This window comes from Hemiscyllium ocellatum, chromosome 43, assembly GCF_020745735.1.
Source record: "Hemiscyllium ocellatum isolate sHemOce1 chromosome 43, sHemOce1.pat.X.cur, whole genome shotgun sequence".
Classification (NCBI taxonomy): domain Eukaryota; kingdom Metazoa; phylum Chordata; class Chondrichthyes; order Orectolobiformes; family Hemiscylliidae; genus Hemiscyllium; species Hemiscyllium ocellatum.
Window position 1 is genome coordinate 18,214,008 of NC_083443.1, and position 27,928 is coordinate 18,241,935.

The 27,928-nt window shown below is 42.6% G+C and overlaps 2 protein-coding genes across 2 annotated transcripts in view; one reads left to right on the top strand and one right to left on the bottom strand.

Moving 5' to 3' along the window:
* Positions 1–27,928, top strand: part of rassf4a (Ras association domain family member 4a) — a 265,979-nt gene that overhangs the window by 30,723 nt on the left and 207,328 nt on the right. The window lies entirely within an intron of this gene.
* LOC132835025 (C-X-C motif chemokine 2-like) lies at positions 546–27,140 on the bottom strand. Its single transcript, XM_060854273.1, has 5 exons — positions 27,028–27,140; positions 25,407–25,501; positions 25,162–25,285; positions 12,187–12,276; positions 546–1,407 (listed from the first exon to the last, which is right to left on the bottom strand). The coding sequence occupies exons 2-5, from the start codon at positions 25,477–25,479 to the stop codon at positions 1,287–1,289; spliced, it is 408 nt and encodes a 135-aa protein (XP_060710256.1). The 5' UTR covers positions 25,480–25,501; positions 27,028–27,140; the 3' UTR covers positions 546–1,286.

Below are 27,928 nucleotides of genomic sequence, written 5' to 3' on the forward strand. Positions count from 1 at the left end.
GAATGGTGGGAAATGGGGTCCCACATTGACCACTGCAGACCCCACACCTTACTCTTGATATGAATTTCCATTCTTGTTTCTGAGCTTGCTACCAATGGGATAGTTGAGGCGAGCAATGTAGGAAACTCTATAAGCACTCCTGAGGTTGGATTCCAAGGCTTTGCTGGGAATTAGGTGAGGAAGGATGGGAAATGGAGCACGAGCATCTGCATGAGCTGCTTGGGTCGAATGGTCTCCTCTGCTGTGCATTTCATGCAGATAGAAATCATGCCAGTAGTGGAAAGATTAAAGCAAACAAACAATCTATTTGGTGGTCTGAGTCACGTCCAGTGCATTACAAGTTACTTTTAAAATTTAAGGTGCAGTCAGCAACCCATGTCATTCCAATATGTATGGAGCAATGTATGTCTCCTGCATTCTGTACCCTTTCTGTAAATTCTGGATATAGTGACATTGAAATACTGCTTTTCTTCTGGGGAAGGGATTGAAAATTGGGAACATAGAAAATCTGGATTAAATCTCTAGAGTCAATTAAGACACATGCATTTCCTTTGTTTTATTTAACTATTTATTTTTTTCAAATTCAGAGGCATTATAAATCTTGCTTGTATAAACATAAAAATTGAAATACAAAATAAACCATTGAAGAAACTTAGTGTGGCTCCAGTGAAAGATCCCACCATGAACCCTGTAAGGTTCCATTTCCTCTCCATCCATATGTCAAATTTACCCATGATTCTCCAGCTAGCTAGTTCCTCACAGGTACAAATATATGAAGAGAAACTCTGAGCATGTCTGCCTACTGAGCAACAAGTGGTAGGGTTGGAAGTAACTCAACCACAACCTGAAGTGTACGTGGAGTAAGTTTATTGCTATCTAACTTGACCTGTGTAATCTAAATTTTTATGTAGAAAATACATAATATCCACTTTACAACAACTTGTCTCTAAGATCTATGAGCTAAAATATACCAATTTGAAATGGCAATGGTTTAATGCTCAGCACATTTAATTGTCTATATATACAGTTCCAGTCCTCTGTTTAACATGGAGGACAACAGCTTCTATTCCAGTTACAACTAAAAATATAAGATTTATTTGTCTATAAACGTTAACTGTTTTTTTTAACAGAAGAAAAACTGAAGAGCAGGAATCATAAGAAGTTTTCAAGATTTGTTCTGCACAATTCAGGATCAGAACAGGCCCTGATGATGTAATCCATCATCTTGCTTCAACTTCCTGCAGCACTGTACATTGCTCGAAGTGTTTCAGACGACAGGGGCAACATTAAACTTGGCGGCGTTTAGACCGCGTGTTTCCACCTCTACGCCCTCTTTTCTTCTGCTTTGAACCTTTCCTTTTTTTTCTTTGCAAACAGTCTCTCTTTTTGTTTGCATTTTTCTGAATACTGTAACAGAGAAAAACACTGACTGGTAAATTGGACATTCCACAATTTAGGGCTGACATTCAGTGAAGCTTCTCAAGCATCTTGAGGATCATGGAAATTCTAGTAGCTTTAAAGGCACAACACAAAATAGAATTGTCCTTTGCTGCCCCTCAGATGTTTGCTTTGAAAAATCCCCTCAGTGGTGTACCAGGCCACTTACCTCTCCTTTTTTCCAAAACCCATTTTATTCCCTGGAGAGTGGGAGAGATTAACTCATCAAAGCTTCTCTGGAAGTATTTGACATTGACTCTAATCCTCAAATATGTGCTGGATTAGCTGAATTGTTTCCGAATTAGGGTGGAGGAATAATCATTAAAGTGTAGGGGCGGCATGGTGGCTCAGTGGTTAGCACTGCTGCCTCACAGCGCCAAGGACCCGGGTTCAATTCTAGCCTTGGGTGAGTGTGTGGAGTTTGCACATTCTCCCTGTGTCTGCGTGGGTTTCCTCCAGCTGCTTTGGTTTCCTCCCACAGTCCAAAGATGCGCTGGTCAAGTGAATTGCCCATAGTGTAGGTTATTAGTCAGGGGTAAATATAGGGTAGGGGAATGGCTCTGGCTGGGTTACTCTTCGGAGGGTCGGTGTGGACTCGTTGAGCTGAAGGGCTGTAGGGATTCTAATTCTAATTCTAAAAAAAAATTCTCGTTTCTGCTTCTCGGTTTTTGGACGTCCTTTCTGGACAGTGTGTGTTTGGGCGAGGTCAGAGTTGGCAGAGGCTTGCATGTTGAGTAACATGTTTCTCCTCATTATCTGATGGTGACATAGGATAGGTGACTGACTGCTGACACTGGTGCAGGCAAGCATGAGTCAGCTCTTTCAGGGAAGAATTGGAGAGAAGTTGGAAACACAAACAGCTGAATCACAGGCTCCAGCAGCCGCAGACTGCATGCTATTTATTTGATGTCATCTTTTACTGCAGAGCAGAATGGTCTTGTTACTTCATTATTGCACCTGTACACATTTTCCAAAGGAGTGAACCAGTTAAGGAGTCTCAACCTCCGAAACGTAGATCAGGAAATCACACAAGGTTTTCCTACCCACTAAACACAAGATTGAGGGGATTACAGTCGTGACATTCACAGCAACTGTTGTGTAGCGAGTAAAGTTACCTCTGAAAATCTGTTTTGGAGAACTTGCAAGCTTGATCTAAAACATTCAAATCTATTTCTCTCGCCACAATTACCAACTGCTTGTTGCGTTTCCCCAAGTATCTTGTCTTTGCAATGGCATTTCTCTGTGGGTTGTCTTGCCTCCACAGTGTGGCACTGTTTGTCAGCGTTCAGTTGGTGGCATCCATTCGAAAAGGCTTGCTTACACTTTTTAATAAGTGCTCGAAAGAGTTTGTTACTACAGTGACCTGAGCTGTCTCAGTGTCTTTTATTTTCATTGAAAACATGTTGTTTAAGTAAGAGTTGTGCTTTTGCAATGTTTTCCAGTTTTAGGAAGAGAACTGAATTACCTTGTTAAGGTTGAACCTGCTGACACTTCATTTTGCATCCAGGCCACTGAGTGTGACATCGGGCTTGACTGGTTGACATTTTTGCCAAATTAATGGTACTGCAAGTTTAGCCCCAGCATTTTACCAATCTGAATTATGCATTGTACATACAAAAGTTTGGAACAGCTTTATATTGGACAAAGAAAAAAATAGCGAGCTGTAATGTGGAGGTAGGAGACATCTATTTGCAGGTTATCAGCTGATCAATCCTGTCCCTTTCTCCCCACAGCTGTTTTTCTGTTTCCCTCTGATTTGTTACTGTATAATTCTGTTAATGGGCTACTAAATACCTAGGAGTTAAAGGAGTGAACTAATTAATCAATGAGATTCAAACGTGCAAGGGGCTCTGTTGGTTCAGTGCTCATGTCCCTATCTCTGATCCAGGGTGCCATAAGAAATAGGAACAGGAGTAGGGCCATTTGGCCCTTCGAGTCTTCTCTACCATTCAGTTAGTTCATGGCTGATCCGACATAGAGATGTACAGCATGGAAACAGACCCTTCGGTCCAACTCGCCCATGCCGACCAGATATCCCAACCCAATCTAGTTCCACCTGCCAGCACCCGGCCCATAATTTCTCCAAACTCTTCCTATTCATATACCCATCCAGATGCCTTTTAAATGTTGCAATTGTACCAACCTCCACCACGTCCTCTGGCAGCTCATTCCGTACACGTACCACCCTCTGCTTGAAAAGGTTGCCCCTTAGGTCTCTTTAATATCTTTCCCCTTTCACCCTAAACCTATGCCCTCTAGTTCTGGACACCCCGACCCCAGGGAAAAGACTTTGCCTATTTATCTTATCCTGCACTCCAGGGTCTCTTTGTTCAGCAACACTCCCAAGGACCTTACCATTAAGAGTATAAGTCCTGCTAAGTTTTGCTTTCCCAAAATGCAGCACCTTGCATTTATCTGAATTAAACTCCATCTGCCACTTCTCAGCCCATTGGCCCATCTGGTCAAGATCCTGTTGTAATCTGAGGTAACCCTCATCGTTGTCCACTATACCTCCAATTTTGGTGTTATCTGTAAACTTTCTAACTGTACCTCTTATGCTCGCATTCAAATCATTTATGTAAATGACAAAAAGTAGAGGGCCCAGCACCGATCCTTGTGGCACTCCACTGGTCACAGACCTCCAGTCTGAAAAACAACCCTTCACCCCCACCCTCTGTGTTCTATCTTTGAGCCAGTTCTGGATCCAAATGACTAGTTCTCCCTGTATTCCATGAGATCTAACCTTGCTAATCAGTCTCCCATGGGGAACCTTGTCGAATGCCTTACTGAAGTCCACATAGATCACATTTACTGCTCTGCCCTCATCAATCTTGTTTGTTACTTCCTCAAAAAAACTCAATCAAATTTGTGATTCATGATTTCCCACGCACAAAGCTATGTTGACTATCCCAAATCAGTCCTTGCCTTTCCAAATACATGTACATCCTGTCCCTCAGGATTCCCTCCAACAACTTGCCCAACACCGAGGTCAGGCTCACTGGTCTATAGTTCCCTGGCTCATCCTTTCCACCCTTCTTAAATAGTGGCACCACATTTGCTAACCTCCAGTCTTCCGGCACCTCACCTGTGACTATCGATGATACAAATATCCCAGCAGGAGGTCCAGCAATCACTTCTCTAGCTTCCCACAGAGTTCTCGGGTACACCTGATCAGGTCCTGGGGATTTATCCACCTTTAACTGTTTCAAGACATCCAGCACTTCCTCCTCTGTAATCTGTACATTTTGCAAGATGTCACCATCTATTTCCCTACAGTCCATATTTTCCATATCCTTTTCCACAGTAAATACTGATGCAAAATATTCATTTAGTGTCTCCCCCATTTTCTGTGGCTCCACACAAAGGCTGCCTTGCTGATCTTTGAAGGGCCCTATTCTCTCCCTAGTTACCCTTTAGTCTTTAATATATTTGTAAAACCCCTTTGGATTCTCCTTAATTCTATTTGCCAAAGCTATCTCATGTCCCCGTTTTGCCCTCCTGATTTTCCTCTTAAGTATACTCCTACTTCCTTTATACTCTCCTAAGGATTCACTCGATCTATCCTGTCTATACCTTACATATGCTTCCTTCTTTTTCTTAACCAAACCCTCAATTTCTTTAGTCATCCAGCATTCCCTATACCTACCGGCCTTCCCTTTCACCCTGACAGAAATATACTTTCTCTGGATTCTTGTTATCTCATTTCTGAAGGCTTCCCATTTTCCAGCTGTCCCTTTACCTGCGAACATCTGCCTCCAATCAGCTTTCAAAAGTTCTTGCCTAATACTGTCAAAATTGGCCTTTTTCCAATTTAGAACTTCAACTTTTTAGATCTGGTCTATCCTTTTCCATCATTATTTTATATTTACTAGAATTTTGGTCTCTGGCCCCAAAGTGCTCCCCACTGACAGTCTCCTGCCCTGCCTTCTTTCCCAAGAGTAGGTCAAGTTTTGCACCTCCTCTCGTAGGTACCTCCACATACTAAATCAGAAAATTGTCTTGTACACACTTAAGAAATTCCTCTTCATCTAAACCTTTAACACTATGGCAGTCCCAGTCGATGTTTGGAAAGTTAAAATCCCCTACCATAACCACCTTATCATTCTTACAGATAGCTGAGATCTCCTTTGTTTCTCAATTTCCCTCTGACTATTAGGGGATCTATAATACAATCTCAATAAGGTGATCATCCCTTTCTTATTTCTCAGTTCCACCCAAATAACTTCTCTGGATGTATTTCCAGGAATATCCTCCCTCAGCACAGCTGTAATGCTATCCCTTATCAAAAATGCCACTCCCCCTCCTCTTTTGCCTCCCTTTCTATCCTTCCTGAAGCATTTGTATCCTGGAACATTCAGCTGCCAGTCCTGTCAATTCCTTAGCCATGTTTCCATAATTGCTATGATATCCCAGTCCCAAGTTCCTAACCATGCGCTGAGTTCATCTGCCTTCCCTGTTAGGCCCCTTGCATTGAAATAAATGCAGTTTAATTTATTAGTCCTACCTTGTCCCTGCCTGCCCTGACTGTTTGTTTGACTCGCTTCTGTTCTCAGCTGTACCAGTCTCAGATCGATTTCTTTCCTCACTCTCTCCCTGGGTCCCCCCCACTCCCCCCCCCCCCGCCCACCTTACTAGTTTAAATCCTCCCAAGCAGTTCTAGCAAATTTCCCTGCCAGTGTATTAATCCCCTTCCAATTTAGGTACAATCCGTCCTTCTTGTACAGGTCACTTCTACCCCAAAAGAGATTCCAATGATCCAAAAATATGAATCTTTCTCCCATACACCAGCTCCTCAGCCATGCATTCATCTGCTCTATCCTCCTATTCCTGCCCTCACTAGTTCGTAGTACTGGGAATAATCCAGATATTACTACCATTGAGTACCTCCTTTTTAAAATTCTACCTAACTCTCTGTAATCTCCCTTCAGAGTCTCAACTTTTTCCCTTCCAATGTCGTTGGTTCCAATGTGGACAATGACCTCCTGCTGGCCCCTCTCCCCCGTGAGAACATTCTGCACCCTCTCTGAGACATCCTTGATCCTGGCACCAGGGAAACAGCACACCATTCTGCTTTTACTCTGCTGGCCAAAGAAATGTCTGTTTGTACCTCGGACTACAGAATCCCCTAATACAATTGATCTCTTGGAAGTCGACGTATCCCTTGTTGCATTAGAGCCAGTCTCAATACCAGAAACTTGGCTGTTCGTGCTACGTTCCCATGAGAATCCATCACCCCCTACATTTTCCAAAACAGCATACCTGTTTGAGATCGGTATATCCACAAGAGTCCTGCTCTAGCTGCCTACCTCTCTTACCCTTCCTGGAGTTAACCCATCTATGTGACAGTATCTGAGACTTACCCCCTTTCTATAACTGCCATGCATCACATACTGTGGCTGTTGCAAATTCCTCATCGCTTCTATTTGTCACTCCAACCGATCCACTCGATCTGATAAGATTTACATCCAACAGCATTTATGGCAGATATAATCCCGCAGTAACGCTTAAACTCCCACATCTGACAAGAAGTACACATCACTGCAAAGGCCATTTCGGCTCCTTCACAATCTACAGATCCAGAAAATAACACCGTCTTACTCCTCTACAAACACTGCCCCAGGTTAAATTAATAGCTATGGCTTATATTTTAAGTTTAATCAAGAGACTTATCTCCACAAAAATATAATCAAGAAAGAATCCACTGTACCCACTACTGCAGCCTTTCTATTGGGCAGACTTAAAAACAACAATTAACTTATCTGATTCTGTGCTGTGAACTTCGCCCAACAGTTCCTCCAAGATTAGTTGTGTATTTCACTGTTTGTTAATTTTCCCAGATGCACTCCGAAGTCCAGCGATACACAAATTCAAACAGTAGAGGCGGTAACTGTGCAGGTTTTTTTTCTCTCTCTCTCTCTCTCTCCCCTGCACTTCCTTTGTCTGCCCTTCTCCCTTTTAAACTGCTGTTGTTTTGACGTTTTTCCCCCAAAGTTCCAAAAGAATGCAACAGTATACAAAACACTAATTGCTGCTCCACTCTTCACTTCCACTTTCTCCCGTAACGCTCGATCCTCCGCCTGGTCAAGAATCCATCCATCTCGGCCTTAAGTATGCACAAGGACTCTGCACCCATGACCCTTTGTGACGAGGAATTCCAAATTCCAACCCTCCGAGAGAAGAAATTCCGCCTCCTCTCAGTCTTAAATTGGTGCCCTTTTATTCTGAGACTGCCCTCTGGTCCTAGACTCTCCCTTAAACATCCTTTCAACACTGACCCTGTCAAGCCTCTTAAGAATGCTATTTGAGACGTGACAGGGTAAATAATGAGAGGGTGTTTCCCCAAGTTCGACCTGTTCTCGAGGTGTGTAATAATATCTCTGAATAGGTTGATCAAAAATAATCTTTATATATAAGATAAAGAAGATTAAAGTGTGTCATATAGAAGGTTAAAGTGTGAGTTAAATTGCGATGTACCTGTACTTGTTAACTGATATTTTAAGGGCTCCTATGAGAATTTGGTAGTGTCCCTACCTCTGGGCCAGAAGCTCTGGGTTCAAGTTCCACTTGTTACAGAGGTGTGTTACAACATGATCGGAACAGGTTGATTAGAAAATCTCTATAAGACCAAAAGGTGGCTGGGATTTAAGGCATATGGTTCGTTGAAATAAAGTTGTAAGTAGAAAATGTATGCCTGGATCTCTTCAAAAAGCATTTCATTTCTCACGTATGCCGTGATCTCCCAGGTTTCAATCATCCCCAGCTGTCAGGCAAGGAAACACAGTCAATAATTCTGCCAGAAGGCCTCTGCTTTCCTGGTATTTCTGTGTTTCCTGAGCACAGGCACACAGCCCTACTGCTTCCCCATCATTTCTATAACTATCCAGATCAAAGACTCTGACACTTTTGAAATAACAATGAATTAGAATGCCAAAGTTTGAGATCATTTAGTTTAAGATTTTTAGTTTAAGCAGCACATTGTCAAATTTCCTGATGGGACAAGCCTGTATGTTAATGGGTTATAATCTCAAACGTGCAGAATGCCAAGTCTCCTGAGTTAACTGTTTCCTAATGATACAACTGTCAAACTTTGCACCAATGGTGTCTCAGATGTGGCCTGCATCCGTGTTGAACGATTGTAGGATTAATGCAAATTGATTCTGATGTAAGGTGGATTGAAATACTTCACGATTTCTTTGGCTCTGGTGTTAGCTTTGACCACAAAACAGACAGAAACTGCTTGGGAAACTCAGCATGTCTGGCAGCACTGAGGGGAGAAAGCAGAGTCAACACTTCAAATCCATTGACGACTCTTCAGACCATTTGTGGTGTAAAAGTGCTTCCTTAAAGTTTGGTTGCACTCCTTCGTATCGTTATGCGTATGAATGTCAGCTGAGGGCTATGCGCTTTTGGGCTGGAACGCTGTGGGTAACCCTAAACCACAGCCACAAACCATGGCACACAGATACTTGATTCATAAGTGGAAAATTTAAAACATTCTCTTGTGCATGACTGAGGTCACCCAGGACAGATCATGGAATACACCACAGCTCAATAGGCTGACTCACAAGTGAATGGTGTTTCACAGCAATGCATCTGTTGCCTGGTTTAATTAATGGATTTTCAGCTATCTCTGCATCACCAACAGCGTGTACTTTCTAGTTCAGCTAGTTCACTGCCACTGATCCTTTCTTCCTCTATGCCTTAGTCTCGGGCTTGTTGAGTTATTGATGGTAGGGAGAGAGTAAGCAGAAGAGGCACTTATTCTTACGTAAGCTAGTTTATCTTTGCATGATGGTAATAGGTATAGTTTATATTAGCTTGCTCGGCATAATTACTTCAGACTAACAGGTGCTGTGCAGAATCCCTCTCCTCTCGTAAACTCAGGCAGCTCGCAACTGTCACCCCTCGAAGTATATGTGACACCATCAACCCCTTCGGAACCAATACTGCACTTTATATAACAGCTGGTTAAATGTAATGTTTTAGTTTTTCCTCTACATCTAGATTAACTATATGTTATCGATATAGAAAGTGGTCAAATGACCTGCTGTTGTCACTGCCTTCCCTTGCACATGAGAGCTGGTCATGGTGCTGAAATGTTACTGGCATCTGTCTTGAGGGTATGAAGGACTAAACTGTTACAGCGATCTCTAAAGAAGAAAGATTTTTAAAACTGACATCTGCAAGTGAGTCTAGTCTAATGAATACCATTCTTTGTGAACCAAGATCACAGAATCTGTTTTCAGGTTATACAAGTGATAGCAAGTTTTGAGACGATTTGTAGCTCGGGTTGAGGTTCTGGATGTAGCTTTGCTCACTGAGCTGGAAGGTTCATTTCAGACATTTCATCACCTTACTAGGTAACATCTTTAGTGAGCCTCCAGAGATGAAGCACTGCTGGTGTTTCCTGCTTTCTGTTTATATATTTGGGTTTCCTTGGGTTGGTGATGTCATTTCCTGTGATGATGTCATTTCCCGTGATGATGTCATTTCCCATGGTGATTTTATTACCTGGGGGTGGTAAATGGGATCCAAGTCAATGTGTTTGTTGGTAGAGTTCTGGTTGGAATGGCATGCTTCTAGGAATTCTCGTGCGTATCTCTGTTTGGCTTGTCCTAGATAACCCAAATATAGAAAGCAGGAAATGCCAGCAGTGTTTCATCTGGAGGTTCACTGAAGATATTCCCTAGTATGGTGACGAAACATCGGAAAATGAACCTTCCACTCCAGCTCAGCAATCAAACCTATATCCAGTATACAAGTGATTTCACAAGAGTATTTCATGATGAGTGATCTATAGAAAAAAAATTGTTTTCTCTGAATAAGAAGGGAGTGTGTCAAGTTCATTCATTGCAGAGAAAAGGAATGTTGAAATGAACAAAAATTTAACCATTTGGCCTATTTATATTTAACCTCCCACATTCCCATGCCTCCAGTAAGTGAGCACAATTACCAATGATCCATTTCACCCTTTACCCTCCCATCTCAGGAATCTAGCCGTTTTGTTTTGTGTTGAGTATTGTGATGTTCTGCATTGATGCCATAACCATGCTTCTTTCCCACAATAATTCTGATTGTAAAGGGCATAATCAAGCAACCGAATCAAAAATTCGGTGATTGTTTACAACATGAATTCAACTGCATGCATTCTTTGCTATGCCTACTCTTATCTTCTCCTCCAGATCCTGCATGAACTTGCACTATCAGAAAGTGAAGTCCCTTTAGTAGGCTCAGAAATAATTTGTTAACCCATTCAGCACCTTTTTTTTATTATTCAAAGGAACATAAGTGAGATTGTCAAACAATTATTGAGTTGAATTGGGATAAGATTAGAATGGTGCTGGAAAAGCACAGCAGGTCAGGCAGCAACAGAGGAGCAGGAAAATTGGCGTTTTGTTTCCGTTAGGCGAGGAGACTAGGACCCGTGGACACAGCCTTAGAATTAGAGGGGGTCAATTCAGAACAGAAATGCGGAGATATTTCTTCAGCCAGAGAGTGGTGGGCCTGTGGAATTCATAGCCGCAGAGTGCAGTGGAGGCCGGGACGCTAAATGTCTTCAAGGCAGAGATTGATAGATTCTTGATGTCACGAGGAATTAAGGGCTACGGGGAGAATGCGGGTAAGTGGAGTTGAAATGCCATGATTGAATGGCAGAGTGGACTCGATGGGCCGAATGACCTTGCTTCCACTCTTATGTCTTATGGTCTTCTAATAGAGTTAGAATTGAGATAATGCTACTGAATTAACATGTCCGAAAATGATTGGATTTTACCAGACATTCAACTTGAAATATCATTCAAAGTCAATCATAATGCTATGCAATTATGTCAGTCAGAGTTCAATGTATCAGGTTCACACTATTTTTCATGCAATAACGATCTTCATTTAATGCTTTGAAAGTGTATATTGTGGCTATATTGCCAATCAGAATCTAATAGAGGCTGTAAGCGATGATAAGCTCCTCATTTTCCAAGCTAGAACTCTTCCAGAGTTGGGTTTAACCTGACCAATGCACCATTTCAAACATGGCTAATTACTCAAATTGCCTTAAATGAATAGATTTCTTGTTGTCTTTGTGGACATGACATTCTTAAAGATTCCCTCAAGATAAGCTGATGTATCACAGCATGTTAATGATCACCGATTTACCATAACTGTAGCTGGTCAAGCATTAGTCAAGCAGTGATTCATATAGGGAGTTCTCTAATGCAGAAATGCCTGCTCTTTAGATAATTTGTCGACAGGCAGATTTGGAATAGTGTACTGTTGCAGTCCTGTAACACTTGTAATCCAGTGATAGTATTTAAATCCCCACTATGGCAATTGTGGATTGAATATAATATATCTGTTACTAGTAAAATGATGGTGAAAACTGCTCACTGCTAATTCAACATTTTAAACATCTTGATCTGATCACCATCTCAATCTTCTGCGTTTAAGGTATGCTTATATAAGCTGACTCCATTAATTGAACCCCTGGATTTCTCAAAGGAAGAGGGAGTCTCTCAGGCGTGCTTTGCCTTAGTTTGGGCTTCATTTCAGTCTTAGTTCTACTGTCCAATTTTAGAACTGCTGTACCACGTAACTAGTTTGCCAAAACATACTAAACCGTAGAATGCTTCTTGTTTGAAGTAGAAAAGCCAGACATTTAATTGAGTTTCAATTGTTGTTGAGTTGAATTAAACTGAACTGTCAGTGCCATGTACTAAGTCTCCTCTAGTAAGCCAGTTCTGAATGTTTTATACTGACCTTTCCCAGCACTTTTGTAGCCTCTTCCCCTGCCTTGATTCTGGATTAAGGCAAGCCTCACTTTCTTCATGCCCCTGGTGCGCTGTTAATCTGAGAATGAAAAGAGCAGTTGTCATTTAATATTTGCGTACTATCACATGCATCTAGCTAAGACAATGAACTGTCATAACTGTGTTGCTGACACTAACATAAAGGCAGTATTCACGTGATTGCATTAATTTTGTAATGCAGAAATCATTTTAACTTATCCAGTCCATACCATGTTAATATTTCTTTCCAATACAACTTTTAGGCATCTATGAGTAAAACCCTCAAGTCCTTTCTCCCATATGTGGTCTGATTTATCTGCAAGGTACTTGGCTCAGCTGGAGCTGGAGATTCCATTAATCTCTGAGTAAAGAGGTGCCTTCTGAATTGTCTTTTATTGATGATCTCTAACTGGCTCTTCTGCACAAATAGAAACACTCAACTATCTGATGTTTGAACTACTTAGAGCTTAAGCGTTTCCATCGTTGATGTATTAAAAGGATAAGATCAAGATAATAAGCTGAGAAAGATATGCCGATAGATCGATGTCATGAGCATTTTTTCAGTAGAGCAAGAGTTATGGATTTGTAGCTATTCATTCCTTGCAGCATTTTGTCTATATGATGTTAACCAAAAGCAGTGGTGTTTAAAGATAATGAAAATATGTATTGTTGTAACAGTAATCCAACTGATCTGTAATACAATACAAAAAAAAAGAGGGGAAATGAATGATTTCTATTTGAGCTTGAGTAAAACATTGTATTTTATGTTCACTTGTGGGACACGGGCATTGCTGGCTGATCAACATTTATTGCTCATGCCCTTGAGAAGATGAGGGTGAGCTGCCTTCTTGAACTGCTACAATCCGTGTGCTGTAGGTTGACCTACAATACCATTGAGGAGGAAATTCCAGGATTTTGACCCAATGACACTGAAAGAACAGCAATACATTTCAACAGCACATGGTGAGCAACTCAGAGGGGAACTTGCAAGTGCTGATGTTAGCACATGTATGCTGCCCTTATCCTTCTCGACGGAAGTGATTTCTGGGTTTGGAAGGTGCTGTCTAAGGATATTTGGAGAATTGCTGCATTGCATCTTGTAGATAATACAGATTATTGCTACTGGGCATCAGTGGAGACGATGGATGTTGCGATGTGATGCCATTCAGGTAGGTTGCTTTGGTCTGGATGGTGTCAAGCTTCTCGAGTGTTGTTGAATCTACACCAATCCAGGCAAGCAGAGTGTATCCCATCACACTCCTGATTTGTGTCTTGTAGATTGTGGACAATTAATAGAAAGTTACCCGCTGCAGTGTTCCTAGCCTCTGACCTGCTTTTGTAGCCACTCTATTTATGTGGTGAGTCAAATTGAGCTTCTGGTCAGTGGTTATCTCCAGGATGATGATAATGGGGGATTCAGTGAAGGTGACACCACTGGGTGGTGGTTAGATTGTCTCTTATTAGAGATGGTCATTGCTTGACAATTGTTTGACATTAATGTTACTTGCCACTTTTCGGCCCAAGCCTAGATACTGTCTGGGTCTCGTTGCATTTAAACATGGACTGCTTCAGTTTATGAGAAGATCTGAATGATGGTGTACATTGTGTAGTCATCAAAGTACATCTCCACTTCTGATCTTACAATGGAGAGAAAGTCATTGATGAAGCAGCTGGAGTGGATGGGCCTAGGACACAACTCTGAGGAACTCCTGCAGAGATATCCTGGAGCTGAGATGACTGACCACCAAATATCACCACCATATTCCTATATGCCAGATAAGAATCCAACTAGCAGAGGGTTTGCCCCCGATTCCCATTGACTCTAGTTTCTCTGTAATTCCTTGATGCCACATTCAGTCAAATGTAGCCCTTGATATCAAGGGCTGTCACTCTCACCTCACCTCTGAAGTTCAGCTCGTACGTCCATGTTTGAACCAAGGCTTAATGGGATCAGGAGTTGTGTCCCTGGTGGAACCTAAACTGAGCAAGTTATTGGAGCACTGTACATGATATTTTCCATCACTTTTTTCTGATGATTGTGCGTGGACTGATGGGGTGGTAGTTGGCAACAGTGGACTTGTCCTGCGCTTTGTGTACAGATTATATCTGGGCAGTTTTGCACATTGTTGGTTAAGTGCGAGAATTTATAGTTTATGGGATCATTTAGCACTGTCTATCATTTTTCTGCTTTTCCTCTTTGGCATGCAAATAATCCTGTTTGATGGCTTCACCAGGTTGACACCATGTTTTTCGGTATGCCTGGTACTGCTCCTGGCCTGCCCTCCTGACTTCTCCTTTGAACCAGGGTTGATCCCCTTGACTTGATAATGGATGAAGACGCAAGCCATGAGGGTGCAGACAGCTATAAGTTTTAGGACCTGACCTGCTCAATCAGCGGTGGTGCTGTCGAGCCTCTCAGTGGTGGACATTGAAATCCTCCACCTAAACTAAATTCAGCACTCTTGACAGCCCCCTTGCCTAGTCCCTCCTCCAACTGTTGTTCAACATGAAGGATTACTGATTCTTCAGCTGAGGGAGGACAATACTTAATAACCTGCAGAAAGTTTTCGTGTCTGTGCGCGACCTGTGCAATGAGAATTCATGGAGTCAGGAGTCAATGTTGAGGAGTGCCAGGGTAACTCCCTCCTGACTGTGTACCACTGTGCCACTATTTTAATTGAATTTGTATTCCCCCACTTGTTGTGGTGGCGTTCAAATCTGGGTCATCAGAACATTAGCTCATTTCTGGACTAATAGTCTAATGATAATTCCCTCCCCCCCCCCTTTTAAATTCCACCAGTTGCTGTGGTACCGTTTGAACCCACATTCCCAGGGCAATTCCCTGATCCTGTGGACTACGCCAGTTCAGTGACATTACCCCTGCACCACCAGAGAGATATGATCAGTATTAGCTAATCCATAAGATGTGAAATACGTGTGGGTACCTATGAAGTGGGTGTGGGAACGATCTATAGGAGAAAGGACTGCAGATGCTGGCGATCAGAATCAAAAAGTGTGGCGCTGGAAAAGCAGGAGCAGCATCCGAGGAGCAGGAGAGTCGACATTTCGGGAATAATGATGAAGGGCTTATGCCTGAATGTTGAGTCTCCTGTTCCACTGGAACAATCTGTAGATGAGTTGGAGACATTTACAGAATTTCTGTTTCCCAATACGCCAAAGAAACCATCTTGGGTTTCACAATGCTTGGGCATAGAATGAGGTGGAGCATAAATAACCTATATTTTTATATAAAATGAGTTTGCTGTTGGTTTCCAATTTGAGGTCATTCTCCAATCCAATTCTTGTAGCTGTAACTTGACTTTTTTTTATGATGTCAGTTCGCTGATATCATGGTTACAATGAAGAAAACCTGTTTCGCAAAATGCCAATCATTAATTTTTTATGTCCCTTTTAATTATTGCATTTTAATTGCCAATTGAACATATTTCCATTGTCAGTCCATTAGGCTGCATGCAGCAAAGTAAGAAAGACATAAACATCCTGGACATTGCACATACACTGAGGGAGGAAGTTTAATGCTCTCTGCTCCCTCTCTCACATGACAGGAAGGAGAAGGAGACAAATGTCATATTGGTTAATGTGGGACTTCTTGCCCAACCGAGCACTAACAGAATTAATTAAATTTTAACCACTGAGACTGGGGACTCCCATGTGACCTTCTGTGTGACTTTATCACTGGAACGTGGAATTAAGACTGTTCCTTTGATTTTGATGCCTTGTAACCGGATGGCTGTTTTCATCATTGCTCAAAGTAAGGTGGGAGCTGTTGGACAAACTGTTCATAGAACACTGTGCACCAGGAAGAGCAGCAGTGTTGGTGGGAGCAGAACAAAGCAGGGCCAACATGGTCCTGGATTACTGAACTTCACCCAGCTTGACAAACATGCATTGATATCTCGTTCCAAATGTTGTACAGTCAAAGCATGGCCACCACTTCTTTATGCAGTCTGGTCTTGGAGTTGGGACACTGGCTTTCCCCATTTCCTTCTCGGTTACTTGACTGTAAGAGTAACAACTAAATAGCAGCTGGCGAAGAGGCTGGGAGGACTGCAGAATGGAAACAAATACTTTGTATACACAGGAGTATGTCTGAAGTCTCCTAAATGTCATCAGTAGTCTATTGGGTAGTTGGGTCTGCTGTTTGGGCAGCAGAAAATGTCCCTTTATCTTTGTTCTCGAAAAACTGATAAAGCATATAGAATCCTGGGCAATGTAAATGTAGAGGCAGAGAGAATTAAAAACCTGGCACTTATCCTAAATCTTTGTAAATGACTAATTCAGCTCCAGCTGCAGTATTGTGCCAATAGCTACTTCATGAAGCATGTGAAGGTTTTAGGTTTAGAGAGGTTCACTAGAATACTTTCAAGGTTGAGTAATGAATCATTTAGAGAGACTATTTAAACTGGAGTTGTCTTTGCTTGAGTCACAGGAAGCCAAGAGTAGCTTTGAACTGCTGAAGGATTTTGAGGAAGAAGGCAAAAGGAAATCTTGTTTTTGGCAATGTAATTAGAAACTGGAATGCACGGATGGTGGATGCAGCTTCAATAGTTACATTTGCAATGGAATTGCAGAGACATGGGGAGAGAGTGGGGAGAGTGGGACTAACTGGGTTACCCTCTGAAACGGCTGGGGCAGACCCAGTGGGTTTTTTTCTGCACTGTATTCTTTGTAGATTTTACCAGGAACCTGTGAAGCGTGAAATATTGAGGCTCACACAGACATTTTTATTGATTTTGTTTTGTAAAAGTTGCCTATTCACCGAGCATTTTGTGTGGACTTTCATTTAGTAAGGTGCCAGTCAAGCATTCATTACAAACCAAGTGTGAATGATGTCAAAAATTACGCAAGGCTGGGGAAAAAAAACTGAGTTCAAAATGAGAGGGAGGGGGGAGAAAACCGTGAGAAATTGTCCATGGATGGTTAGACATGCCAGTAACGGGTCCAGGCAGGCAATATTATTTAACTCCGATAACTTCACCTTTCGAACTGTCAGTGACGCATAACATTCTGGCAGCTGCAGACACCTGATCTGTTTGAATGTGGGAAAACTGTAACGAAGTGATTGCCAGGCTTCTTCTGCTCTCTGAGCAGCGCAACAACTTATTTTGCCAGTAAGGCATTGATTGAGTTCGAAAATTAAAAAGCTTGCATTTATCCTACATCGGTTAGGTACTTCACATGATTTACAGTGCTTCAGAGCTAATAAACGCCAAAGGAGATGGACAATCAATTGAAAATAAACTGTTGGAGATACTGCAAGTCCAAAATAAACCAGAGAATGCTGGAAAAACTCAGCAGGTCCAGTAGTCTTTATGGAGAGAGAAAAAAATTGTTAATGTTTTGAGTTTAAAATGACTCTGAATGATGTGTTTTGATTGAGTTGCAGTTGTCACTGAAGAAAAGGAAGAGCTTGCATTTAGATGTAGCAATCGTTGCAACCTCAGGATGTCCCTGGAGCAGTGGAGAGTTGTTGTGAAGTGTAGGTGCCATTGTTATGTGGGCAACCAGAACATCAATGAGAATTTGCAGAAAGAGGAAGCCCTGATGACCGATGACAGGCACCCCAGAGCCTGTTGCAGAGACCCCTGGGGCCTGTTGCAGAGACCCCTGGGGCCTGTTGCAGAGACCCCTGGGGCCTGTTGCAGAGACCCCTGGGGCCTGTTGCAGAGACCCCTGGGGCCTGTTGCAGAGACCCTGGAGCTCACTATTGAGACTCCAGCTGATGTCAGCAGCTACTGCAGGAATCATGGAGGAGGAGCACCAAGAAGGGATAAAGATGAACTCTAGTGGCCGGCACGGTGGCACAGTGGTTAGCACTGCTGCCTCTCAGCGCCTGAGACCCGCGTTCAATTCCCGACTCAGGCGACTGACTGTGTGGAGTTTGCACGTTCTCCCCGTGTCTGCGTGGGTTTCCTCCGGGTGCTCCAGTTTCCTCCCACAGTCCAAAGATGTGCGGGTCAGGTGAATTGGCCATGCTAAATTGCCCGTAGTGTTAGGTAAAGGGTAAATGTAGGGGTATGGGTAGGTTGCACTTCGGCGGGTCGGTGTGGACTTGTTGGGCCGAAGGGCCTGTTTCCTCACTGTAAGTAATCTAATCTAATGTAATCTATTGTAGTAAAATCTTGAATTATAGTCAGTGTTTCAAGATGTTACCATAAGCATGCCAACACTTTGCATATAACATTCGAAAAAACATTTTTCACTGTATTTTTATGTACGTGACAAATCAAATCAAGCCAATGATTTCCATGTTTTCAAAGGAAGGCAATAATTTGCCCTGCCCTGCCCTGCTCTTTGAATAGTAACCTTGGTACAATAACCATCATCGAAATGGCACTTCCAGCATTACTGAGCAGTCCCTCAATAACATGATGAATGATCAGCCTGGGTGAGGTGCCTAAATTCATGAGAAGGATGAGAATTTGCATGTCTGTCACTCAGAGGTAAGAATGCCAGGACAAGCCAAGCTATCACTTAGATGGCACAGTGGCTCAGTGGTTAGCAGGGTTGCCTTACAGCACCAGGGACCTGAATTTAATCCCACTCTTGGGTGACTGTCTGTGCAGAGTATGCGCATTCTCCCGTGTCTGCTTGGGTTTCCTCTGGGTGCTCTGGTTTTCTCCCACAATCCAAAGGTGTGCAGTTTAGGTGAATTGACCACGAGAAATTGCCTATAGTTTTAAGGATGTGTAGGTTAGGTGCATTAATCAGGGTAAATGTAGGGGAATGGATCTGGGTGGGTTACTCTTCGCAGGGTCGGTGCGGACTTTGGTGCGGCATGGTGGCTCCGTAGTTATCACTGCTACCTCACAGCACCAGGGACCTGGGTTCAATCCCATCCTCAGGCAACTGTCTGTGTGGAGTTTGCACATTCTCCCCGTGTCTGTGTGGGTCTCCTCTGGGTGCTCCAGTTTCCTCCAGAGATGTGCTGGCCAGGTGGATTGGCCATGCTAAATTGCCCATCATGTTAGGTGCATTAGTCAAGGGTAAATATAGGATAGAGGAATGGGTCTGGGTGGGTTACTCTTAAGAGAGTAAGTATGGACTGGTTGGGCCAAAGGGCCTGTTTCCAATCTGTAGGGAATCTAATGTAAACTGCATGAATAAGTTCTAAGGATCCATCTCATTCTCTATTATTTTTTGTGGGTTTTGGGCATTGCCACCAAAGCCTCATCCCTAATCTTTATTCAAATATGCACCTTCCTTTAATTTTGATATATAATTTGTTGCTACCTTTCGGAAGCTTTATCCACTGTTATATCCTGCATGCCCCATGGAGAAAGAGGAAGAAATGTGCGGGTAGAGCAAGCTGCAGTCAAATTCTTTAACTGAGTCTTTTATCCTATGAGTCAGTATTTGTCACAAGTAGCTAGGGGCTGTGTTCGTGGATTTTGGAGCATGGAGAGATGTACACTTCGCCATATGCCCTGCTAGTTTGTTTTATGTGCTCACTTAGTATCCCCCAAAACTAGTGAACACAGAAGTAAATATCCACATGTATTCAATAGCTACATGTACAAGTTGTATATTGATTTGGAATTCTAAAGGGACAGTCAGATTCCTTCGCCTTCCATTGGGACCGAGCAAGTGCATAAATGAAACAAAATCATTTTGAATGCATGAGGGTCCAAATGTATTACATAAAACATCTTCTTTTGAAGATGGTTTAAAAGGACTGTGCAAAAAAAACAACCTTTTATGAGGCAAACGTTCTCCTCGATTACCTCTTGGAGATATTTACGATTGTTTAAAGCACACACAGGCACTATTTGCTAAAGCTGAAAATGTGTTGCTGGTTAAAGCACAGCAGGTCAGCCCTTCATCAGGCTCTGGCCCGAAACGCCGAATTTCCTGTTCCTTGGATGCTGCCTGACCTGCTGTGCTTTAACCAGCAACACATTTTCAGCTCTGATCTCCAGCATCTGCAGACCTCACTTTCTACTCACTATTTGCTAAACCCAGCCAAGTGGCCTTTATTGTCCCAGCTCCTCTCTCAATACAAGATCTTATGACGTGGATGGAAGAGGCGCATGGAAGTTCTGCCCAGTGCCCTGAGTGATTTTCATCCCTGAATCACAGCAACCTAGAGCAGATTATCTAAATGTCGTCATGTTGCTGTTCTTGGGACATTGCTCTGTGAAGGTTAGTTTTTATGTTTCCTAATCAAAGTCATAAAAGTTCAAAAGTGCTCAACTGAAAAGTGCTCTGAGACTTCCTGAGGTTGTGTAAAGTTTGCAAATAATATGAAGTGGGAACTTCGGACTTGGAGTGGGAGTAGGATATTAGTCCTTTGAGCTACCCTGCCACTCACTAGGATTGGGGCTGATCTGATTGTGATGATCAGCTCCATGTCTGTCCCGGTATTACCTTCGACTTGGTTGGCTATGGAAAATTCATCTCAATAAATCAATAAGTGCATTGAACCAACCTCCTCTGATTTATGGGGATGGTCAATTCAAATCAACTCCATTCCATTCTCCCAATTTCTCTGTCTCTGTCACATCTGTTCTGATGAAACCACCTTCTGAAGGAAAGCCTTGGAAATGTCCACCTTTTTTGCTCAACTGAGGATTCCTTGCCACTGTGGTTGACAGGGCCCTCAGCCATGTCTGACCCATCTCCCTAAGTTCTGCCCTCACCCTTCCCACTAACAGGGTCCCTGGTCCTCATTTTTTACCGCGCTATTGTCCATATCCAAGGGATCATAGATCGCCATTTCCGCCATGTTCAGTGGGATGCCACCATCGGGCACACATTTCTATCCCACCTTGCAGGCATTTCAGTGGGGCTGTTCCCTCCGGGACACCCTGATCCACTCCTTGTCCTCTCCCCATCCATTCCCAACACTGCCCCCACACCAACCACAACACCTTCCCCTGCAGCCGCAGAAGGTGTAACATGAGCTTGTTTGACTCCTCCTTCCTTGCTACCCAAAGCTCAGACACACCTTCCAGGTGAAGCAGCAAGTTACCTGCACTTCACTCAATCTTGTCCACTGCATTCTCTGTTCACAGAATGCTTTCCAGTTCACTGGAAGACGAAACGCAGACTGGGTGGCCGTTTTGCAGAACATCTGGTTTCTGTCTGTAAGAATGACCTTGAGCTTCCAATTGTCTGTCACTTCAACACGCAACAGTGTAGCACAGCCAACATCTTTAGTCTTGGATTTGCTGCAGTGCTCCAGTGCAAGCTGCAAGAACAGCACCTCATTTCCCACTTGGGGACCCTGCAGCCTTCAGGACTCAATACATAGTCCAATAATTATAGAGCCTGAACACCCCATACATGTCCCTGAACCGATCCCACACCCCAAGCCCTGTGATGACCTGGGCTACTTTCAGTGTAGCCAATCCATTTTCACCCAATTGTCTTCTTCCAATTTTGAGCTTTTCTCCTTTTCTTGACTTATGATCATCTAACTCTTTGTCTGCCATCTTTCTCTGTCTCTGAGCTCTGTCTCCACCTATTCACCCACCAGCCTCCTCCCGCACAAACAACCCTTTAGTTATCATTAATAGCACTGTTGGGAGAATGGCACTGTTTCCTAGGTACTATCAGGTCTGAAATACGGTGACTGGACTTGGAATGTTAAGACTGTGTTTTCTCTCCACAGATGCCTGCCAGAAATTTTTCTGCAATTTCTATTTTTGTTTCTCAGGCGTTTTCGGGGTGTACTGGCCTACATTTGTCCAATGTTAATAAAACAGGTTTTCTGTCCATTTATTTTGTGGTTAATGGTGCTGACATTGCTCTTACATTTTTGATCTTATTTCTTACATTACAGAAGTAACAACTTTTCAAAAATATTAACTTGCTGTGGAGCACTTCAGAATTCAAGTGTTTCTGACAGTCAGAAATCCATAGTAATCAACATCTAACTAAATTATTCATCTGCCAAATTATAATTGTTCACATTCCAATACTCTCTTCCTAATTCAATCAGATTAGACTTACAGTGTGGAAACAGGCCCTTCGGCCCAACAAGCCCACACCGACCCGCCGAAGCGCAACCCACCCATACCCCTACATTTACCCCTTACCTAACACTACGGGCAATTTAGCTTGACCAATTCACCTGACCCGCACATCTTTGTGACTGTGGGAGGAAACCGGAGCACCCGGAGGAAACCCACGCAGACACGGGGAGAACGTGCAAACTCCACACAGTCAGTCGCCTGAGTCGGGTATCACTTCTGCAATTACCTAGTTTCAGCCCCTCAGCTAAACTCAAGGTTCTGGGCTCTGCTAATTGCATTGATTGCCTGAATAACCTGTGAATGGATCTGTTAATGTTTAATTTCCTTATAATGGAAATCCTTTATTCCATTTCTGATGATTTCTGGAAGTGACATAAAAGGAGAGGTTGTTTCATGGTCTCAGTGGAGAACAGAGCAGCAATTGTTTGAAAAGGGCTGGCAAGGTAGATTGAGTTATTTAGTGCTGGAGGTTTAGATGATGTCTTTATTTGGTGAACATTAAAACTGCAATTGCTCCGCATAGTGATGTTCAGTGTCTGATTTTGCCTCTTTCCATTTTAGTGTTACTTGGACCATTTTATACAATTTGGCCCAAACTTTCCATTGGCCAGTTACATAGTTTCTCCAGTGGAGACAGAACATTTCCATTGCTGCTGTTTAAGTGCATTTAGTTTGTTATAATTTAGAGGAATCCCATGTCATGTTTTGGGACGATTTGTCTTCAGTGTTGGAAGCAAATGGATCTTCAGGAATGGTAAGAAATTTTCAGATACTTGTCCTCTACCAACCAGAAACTCGAAATTAATCTAGTCCCACTTACCAACATTTGACCCATGTCTGTCCTAAATCTTTCCTATTCATATACCCATCCAGATGCCTTTTACATATTGTAATTGTACCAGCCTCCACCATTTCCTCTGGCAGCTCATTCCATATCCACACCACCCTCTGAATGAAAACATTACCCCTCAGGTCCCTTTTAAATATTTTCCCTCTCACCTTAAACCTATGCCCTCCCACAGTTTTGGACTCCCCCACTCTTGGAAAAAGACCTTGGCTATTCACCCTATCCATGCCCCTCATGATTTTGTAACATTCCATTTGCCTTTCCAATTACTTGCTATACCTAGTCATGGAGTCATAGAGATGTACAGCACAGAAACAGACCCTTCAGTCCAACTTGTCCATGCTGACCAGATATCCTAAATAAGTCTAATCCCATTTCCTACCATTTGGCCCATATCCCTCTAAACCCTTCCTCTTCATATACCCATCCATGTGCGTTTTAAATGTTGTAATTTTACCAGCCTCCACCACATCCTTTGACAGTTCATTCCTCACCCTCTGTGTGAAAAAGTTGCCCCTTAGGTCCCTTTTAAATTTTCCCCCTCTCACCTTAAACCTATGCCCTCTAGTTTTGGACTCCCCCATGCCCCTCATGGTTTTATAAACCTTTGTAAGTTCACTCCTGAACCTCCGATGTTCCAAGGGTTAAAAAAAACCCAGCTTATTCAGCCTGTCCCTATTACTCCACATCGGGCAACATCCTTGGAAATCTTTTCTTCATCCTCTCAAGTTGAACAACAGCCTTCCTTAGAAGGACGACCAGAATTGTACACAATATTCCAAAAGTGGCCTCATGAATGTCCTGTACAACCACAACATGGCATCCCAACTCCTAGACGCAATGTTATGTCCAATGAAGGCAAGCATACCAAACATTTTCTTCACCACCCTGTCTACCTGCGACTCCACTTTCAAAGAATTATGCACCAGTACCCCTAAGGCTCTTTGTTCAGCAACAATCCGCAGGACTCTACCATTTACTGTACAAGTCCTGCCCTGGTTTTCATTACCAAAGTGCAACACCTCACATTTATCTAAATTAAACTCCATTTGATGGATATTTCTGGAGAATAAAAAATAATGGGAAGAATGATATAAGAATGTAAGTGAAACGGGCTATGGGCAAGATACTTGTCCTATATCAACCAGATATTCTAAATTAATCTAGTTCCATTTGCCAGCACTTGGCCCATATCCCTGTAAACCATTCCTATTCATAAAGTCATAGAGGTGTACAGCATGGAAACAGACCCTTCAGTCCAACTCATCCATGCCGACCAGATATCCCAATCCAATCTAGTCCCACCTGCCAGCACCTGGCCCATATCCCTCTAAACCCTTCCTATTCATATTCCCATCCAGATCCCTCTTAAATGTTGCAATTGTACCAACCTCCACCACTTCCTCTGGCAGCTCATTCCATTCACGTACCACCCTCTGCCTGAAAAAGTTGCCCCTTAGGTCTCTTTTATATCCTTCCCCTCTCACCCTAAACCTATGCCCTCTAGTTTTAGACCCCCTGACCCTGGGGAAAAGACTTTGTCTCTTTATCCTATCTATGCCCCATATAATTTCATAAACCTCTATAGGGTCACCCCTCAGCCTCCGACGCTGCAGGGAAAACAGCCTGTTCAGCCTCTCCCTATAGCTCAAATCCTCCAACCTTGGCGACATCCTTGTAAATCTTTTCTGAACTCTTTCAAGTTTCACAACATCTGTCTGATAGGAAGGAGACCAGAATTGCATGCACATTTATGAACCCATCCAGATGCCTTTTAAATGTTGTAATTGTATTAGCCTCCACCACTTCCTCTGGCAGTTAATTCCATACACGCATCACCCTCTGCGTGAATTTGAATGGACATCTTTGGTTTTTGTGAGGGCTGCCGTTCCCACTCAGTTTTTGGCAGGCACTCCTTTCAGTCTACACCTTGACGTATCAGGTGAGGAAGGGATCAGTCTCGACTAGAATGGCCTTTGAGCAGCCGCAATAAATCAATACTCTGGAAATTGCCCGAGTAAGGGAGGGGAAAAGTAGTCTGTTTGTTCTTGTTTGAGATAATCATTGTTCGCAAACTAATGCCAAGACATGCACTACTTACATGATTTCAATTTTGCTGCAGTGAGCTGTTTTTGGAAATATGTGAAAGTTCTTGATCATTTTCGGGTTCAGGCCATTAATTGAATGAACGCACTGGCATCTCAGCGGTAATGTTGCTGTCTCGACTAGATGAGGCAAAAGAATCGAGAAGGAAAGAAATCTGGTCAGGTTACAGTAAAAATCCAAAGTTAAAATGGCGTAAAGCAATGAATTCAATAAAACACCAGTTCAAATTTCAATGCTCACCTTCATTCTGAAAGCAAAGTTGAAGTAGGAAAAGTACAGTAATCTGAGCTGCAATCTGAAGTCGAAGATTCATTGTGTTGCACGTATTTAGCTGGCTGAAGGAAAAAAAAAGTGTAGATTTGAACATGCCTTTAAATAACACAAAAATTCCATGTAGATTAATGGCAGTGCGAGTGACCCTACTGTGAGTGTGCAAGAAATGATGGATAAACTGCTTAAGAATGTTGATTTTGGGGAGTCTCCTGTAAGGGAAGAAGGAATAGGCAAGATGAAGGTTCCAGGAAAGTGAGTTCTATAGCTCATGGGCTTAATGATTTAATGTTCAGCGTCTTTACCTGGTCTGGCCGAGATGTCACTTAGACCCATACTAGTATGGGTGACTCTTAACTGCCCTCAGGGTGATAAGGAAGGGGCAATAAATGTTGGCTAGTCAGCGATGCCCACATCCCATGAATTAATTCTTTAAGAAAAAAAATCAGTTTAAATCTAAAGCTTTTGGAGGTCGCTGAAGCTTGGCCAGGCTAACTCAGACTAACAAGTAGGAAGGAATGCAGTATGTTTGGTGTGTAAGGCATGTTTCTGCTTTGCCTTGAACAGGATGGCTTCTATAAACAAAGTTGAGAGTGTGGCGCTGGAAAAACACAGCTGGGCAGGCAGCATCCAAGCAGCAAGAGAATCAATGTTTCAGGCATCAGCGCTTCATCCAGAATGAGGCTTGTGGGCCGGGGGAGGCCGAGAGATAAATGGGAGGGGTACCAGTTTCCTCATTTCCCCTCCCCCCACATTATCCCAGTCCCAAGCCTCCAAGTCAGTACTGCCATCTTGACCTGATGAAGGGCTTTTGCCTGAAACGTCGATTTTCCTGCTCCTCTGACGCTGTCTGACCTGCTGCACTTTTCCAGCACCACTCTGATCTAAACACTGCCCTCTTGACCTGTCCATCGACTTTCCCATCTATCCGCCTCCACCCTTCTTTCTGATCTATCACCTTCTCCCCCACCTTCATCTACCTATCGCATACTCCTGACATGATTGTGAGGAAAATTGAGTGTGGGTTAAATTGAGTGGTGGTCGATCTTGCAAAGGTGATGAACTTGAGGGAAAGGTGGGAGAGAAATTGTAGAAGTATTCAAGTCAGGGCTGAAGTTATGAAGGGATCAATAAAACAAAGATTGTATTTCATCTCTAAGTTGGATGGAAAGAAATCCTTCAGTTCATCGTATAAAAATGATACCATATGCTTGTAAGATTGCTAATTCTACGACAGCTTCAAGAGCCGCTACTTATGAGACTGATTCAATGATATGAACAATTAATGCACTATACATTTTACTTTTACATAAATCAGCAGTGGTACTGTTGCACCTTCCGATAGCTCCGAATGAACAGTAAGTGATTCATTTGATTGTTGCGCAAAACAAAAAGATTGTAGCAGTTTCTTATAAATAGGCAACTTGGTCAGACAAAACTGGATATTGATTTTTTTAGAAGTAATGTGAATGCTCTGCCCGAAACTTTAGCTTTGTCAAGAAAACATCCTGTCAAATGCAAAAACAGATCACAACATTTATGTCTTGCTTGACAGTTACAGTTTTACACATTTAAAATAATAAGAGCTAACCTTGCTGAAGACAAAAGATTGAGAACTGCACTCCTGTGCACTCTGGTCTCCAGTCGCAAGACTTAACAGGACAGCACAGAGCAAGCCTGACACTGAACTCTGTGTTCTGTGCGATAGTTGAACATATTGGGAGGATAATCACGTGATTTCCTTAAAATCAGCCCATCTACAGATTGGGAAAGTGTCAGATTTCATTCTAGAGGCAGAAATTGATCAACTCTGACAACAGTCTGTAAATTTTCACTCTCCCTGTCTTCATTAAAAGGTTGCGAAATTCCCCATTATAGCTGTAGCATTGACTGAGACCTGGAATTTAGGAAACTCCTTTGAGAATAGTGCCCAGCTCCTTTGTGAATTTTATGGAATTCCCCAATACAATTCCAGACCTGGAGCTAAATGAACTGTTGAGAGTACAGCTGGTTGCTTTACCGAGATTTGCCAAAGTTTCTGGAAGTGTTTATGCTCACACAAATTAAAGAATGTTTAAAATGGCAATGTTGCAAATATGCAGTCATTTCTTTAAGGAGATAAATAAATAATACATTGAAAATAAATCATCTGTCAAAACTTGCATTTTGCCCAACTTGTGTTCTTGACACGCAAAAATAAATGGGAGGAAAAGATAAAATTTGTATTCAGTGTGAGGTAAAGACAGAAAGCAGTAGTGTTTTTTGAAAGAAGGAGGCAACAAAAGGCTTTAGAATAACAAGAATCTGTAAACAGACGTGTAAGGGAAGATTAACTTGCGAAGAGCTGCCCAATTTTACCTTGTGAAAACCTTGTTGATTCTTCCTGGACGGTCTCAATTTCAGTTCATGACCTCAACCTTCAGGCACTTAGGCCATGATCTCGACGGAATGTTCTTCCGAGCTTTTGGAGGAGTTGTGCTGGAAATCCCGAC

Coding starts and splice junctions, on each gene's coding strand:
- LOC132835025 (XM_060854273.1), bottom strand. CDS start 25,479: ATGAATCTTCGACTTCAGATTGCAGCTCAGATTACTGTACTTTTCCTA. Junction 25,286..25,406: donor ACTTTGCTTTCAGAATGAAG/GTGAGCATTGAA, acceptor TGCCTCATCTAG/TCGAGACAGCAACATTACCG. Junction 1,408..12,186: donor CTACAAAAGTGCTGGGAAAG/GTCAGTATAAAA, acceptor TCTCTGTTACAG/TATTCAGAAAAATGCAAACA.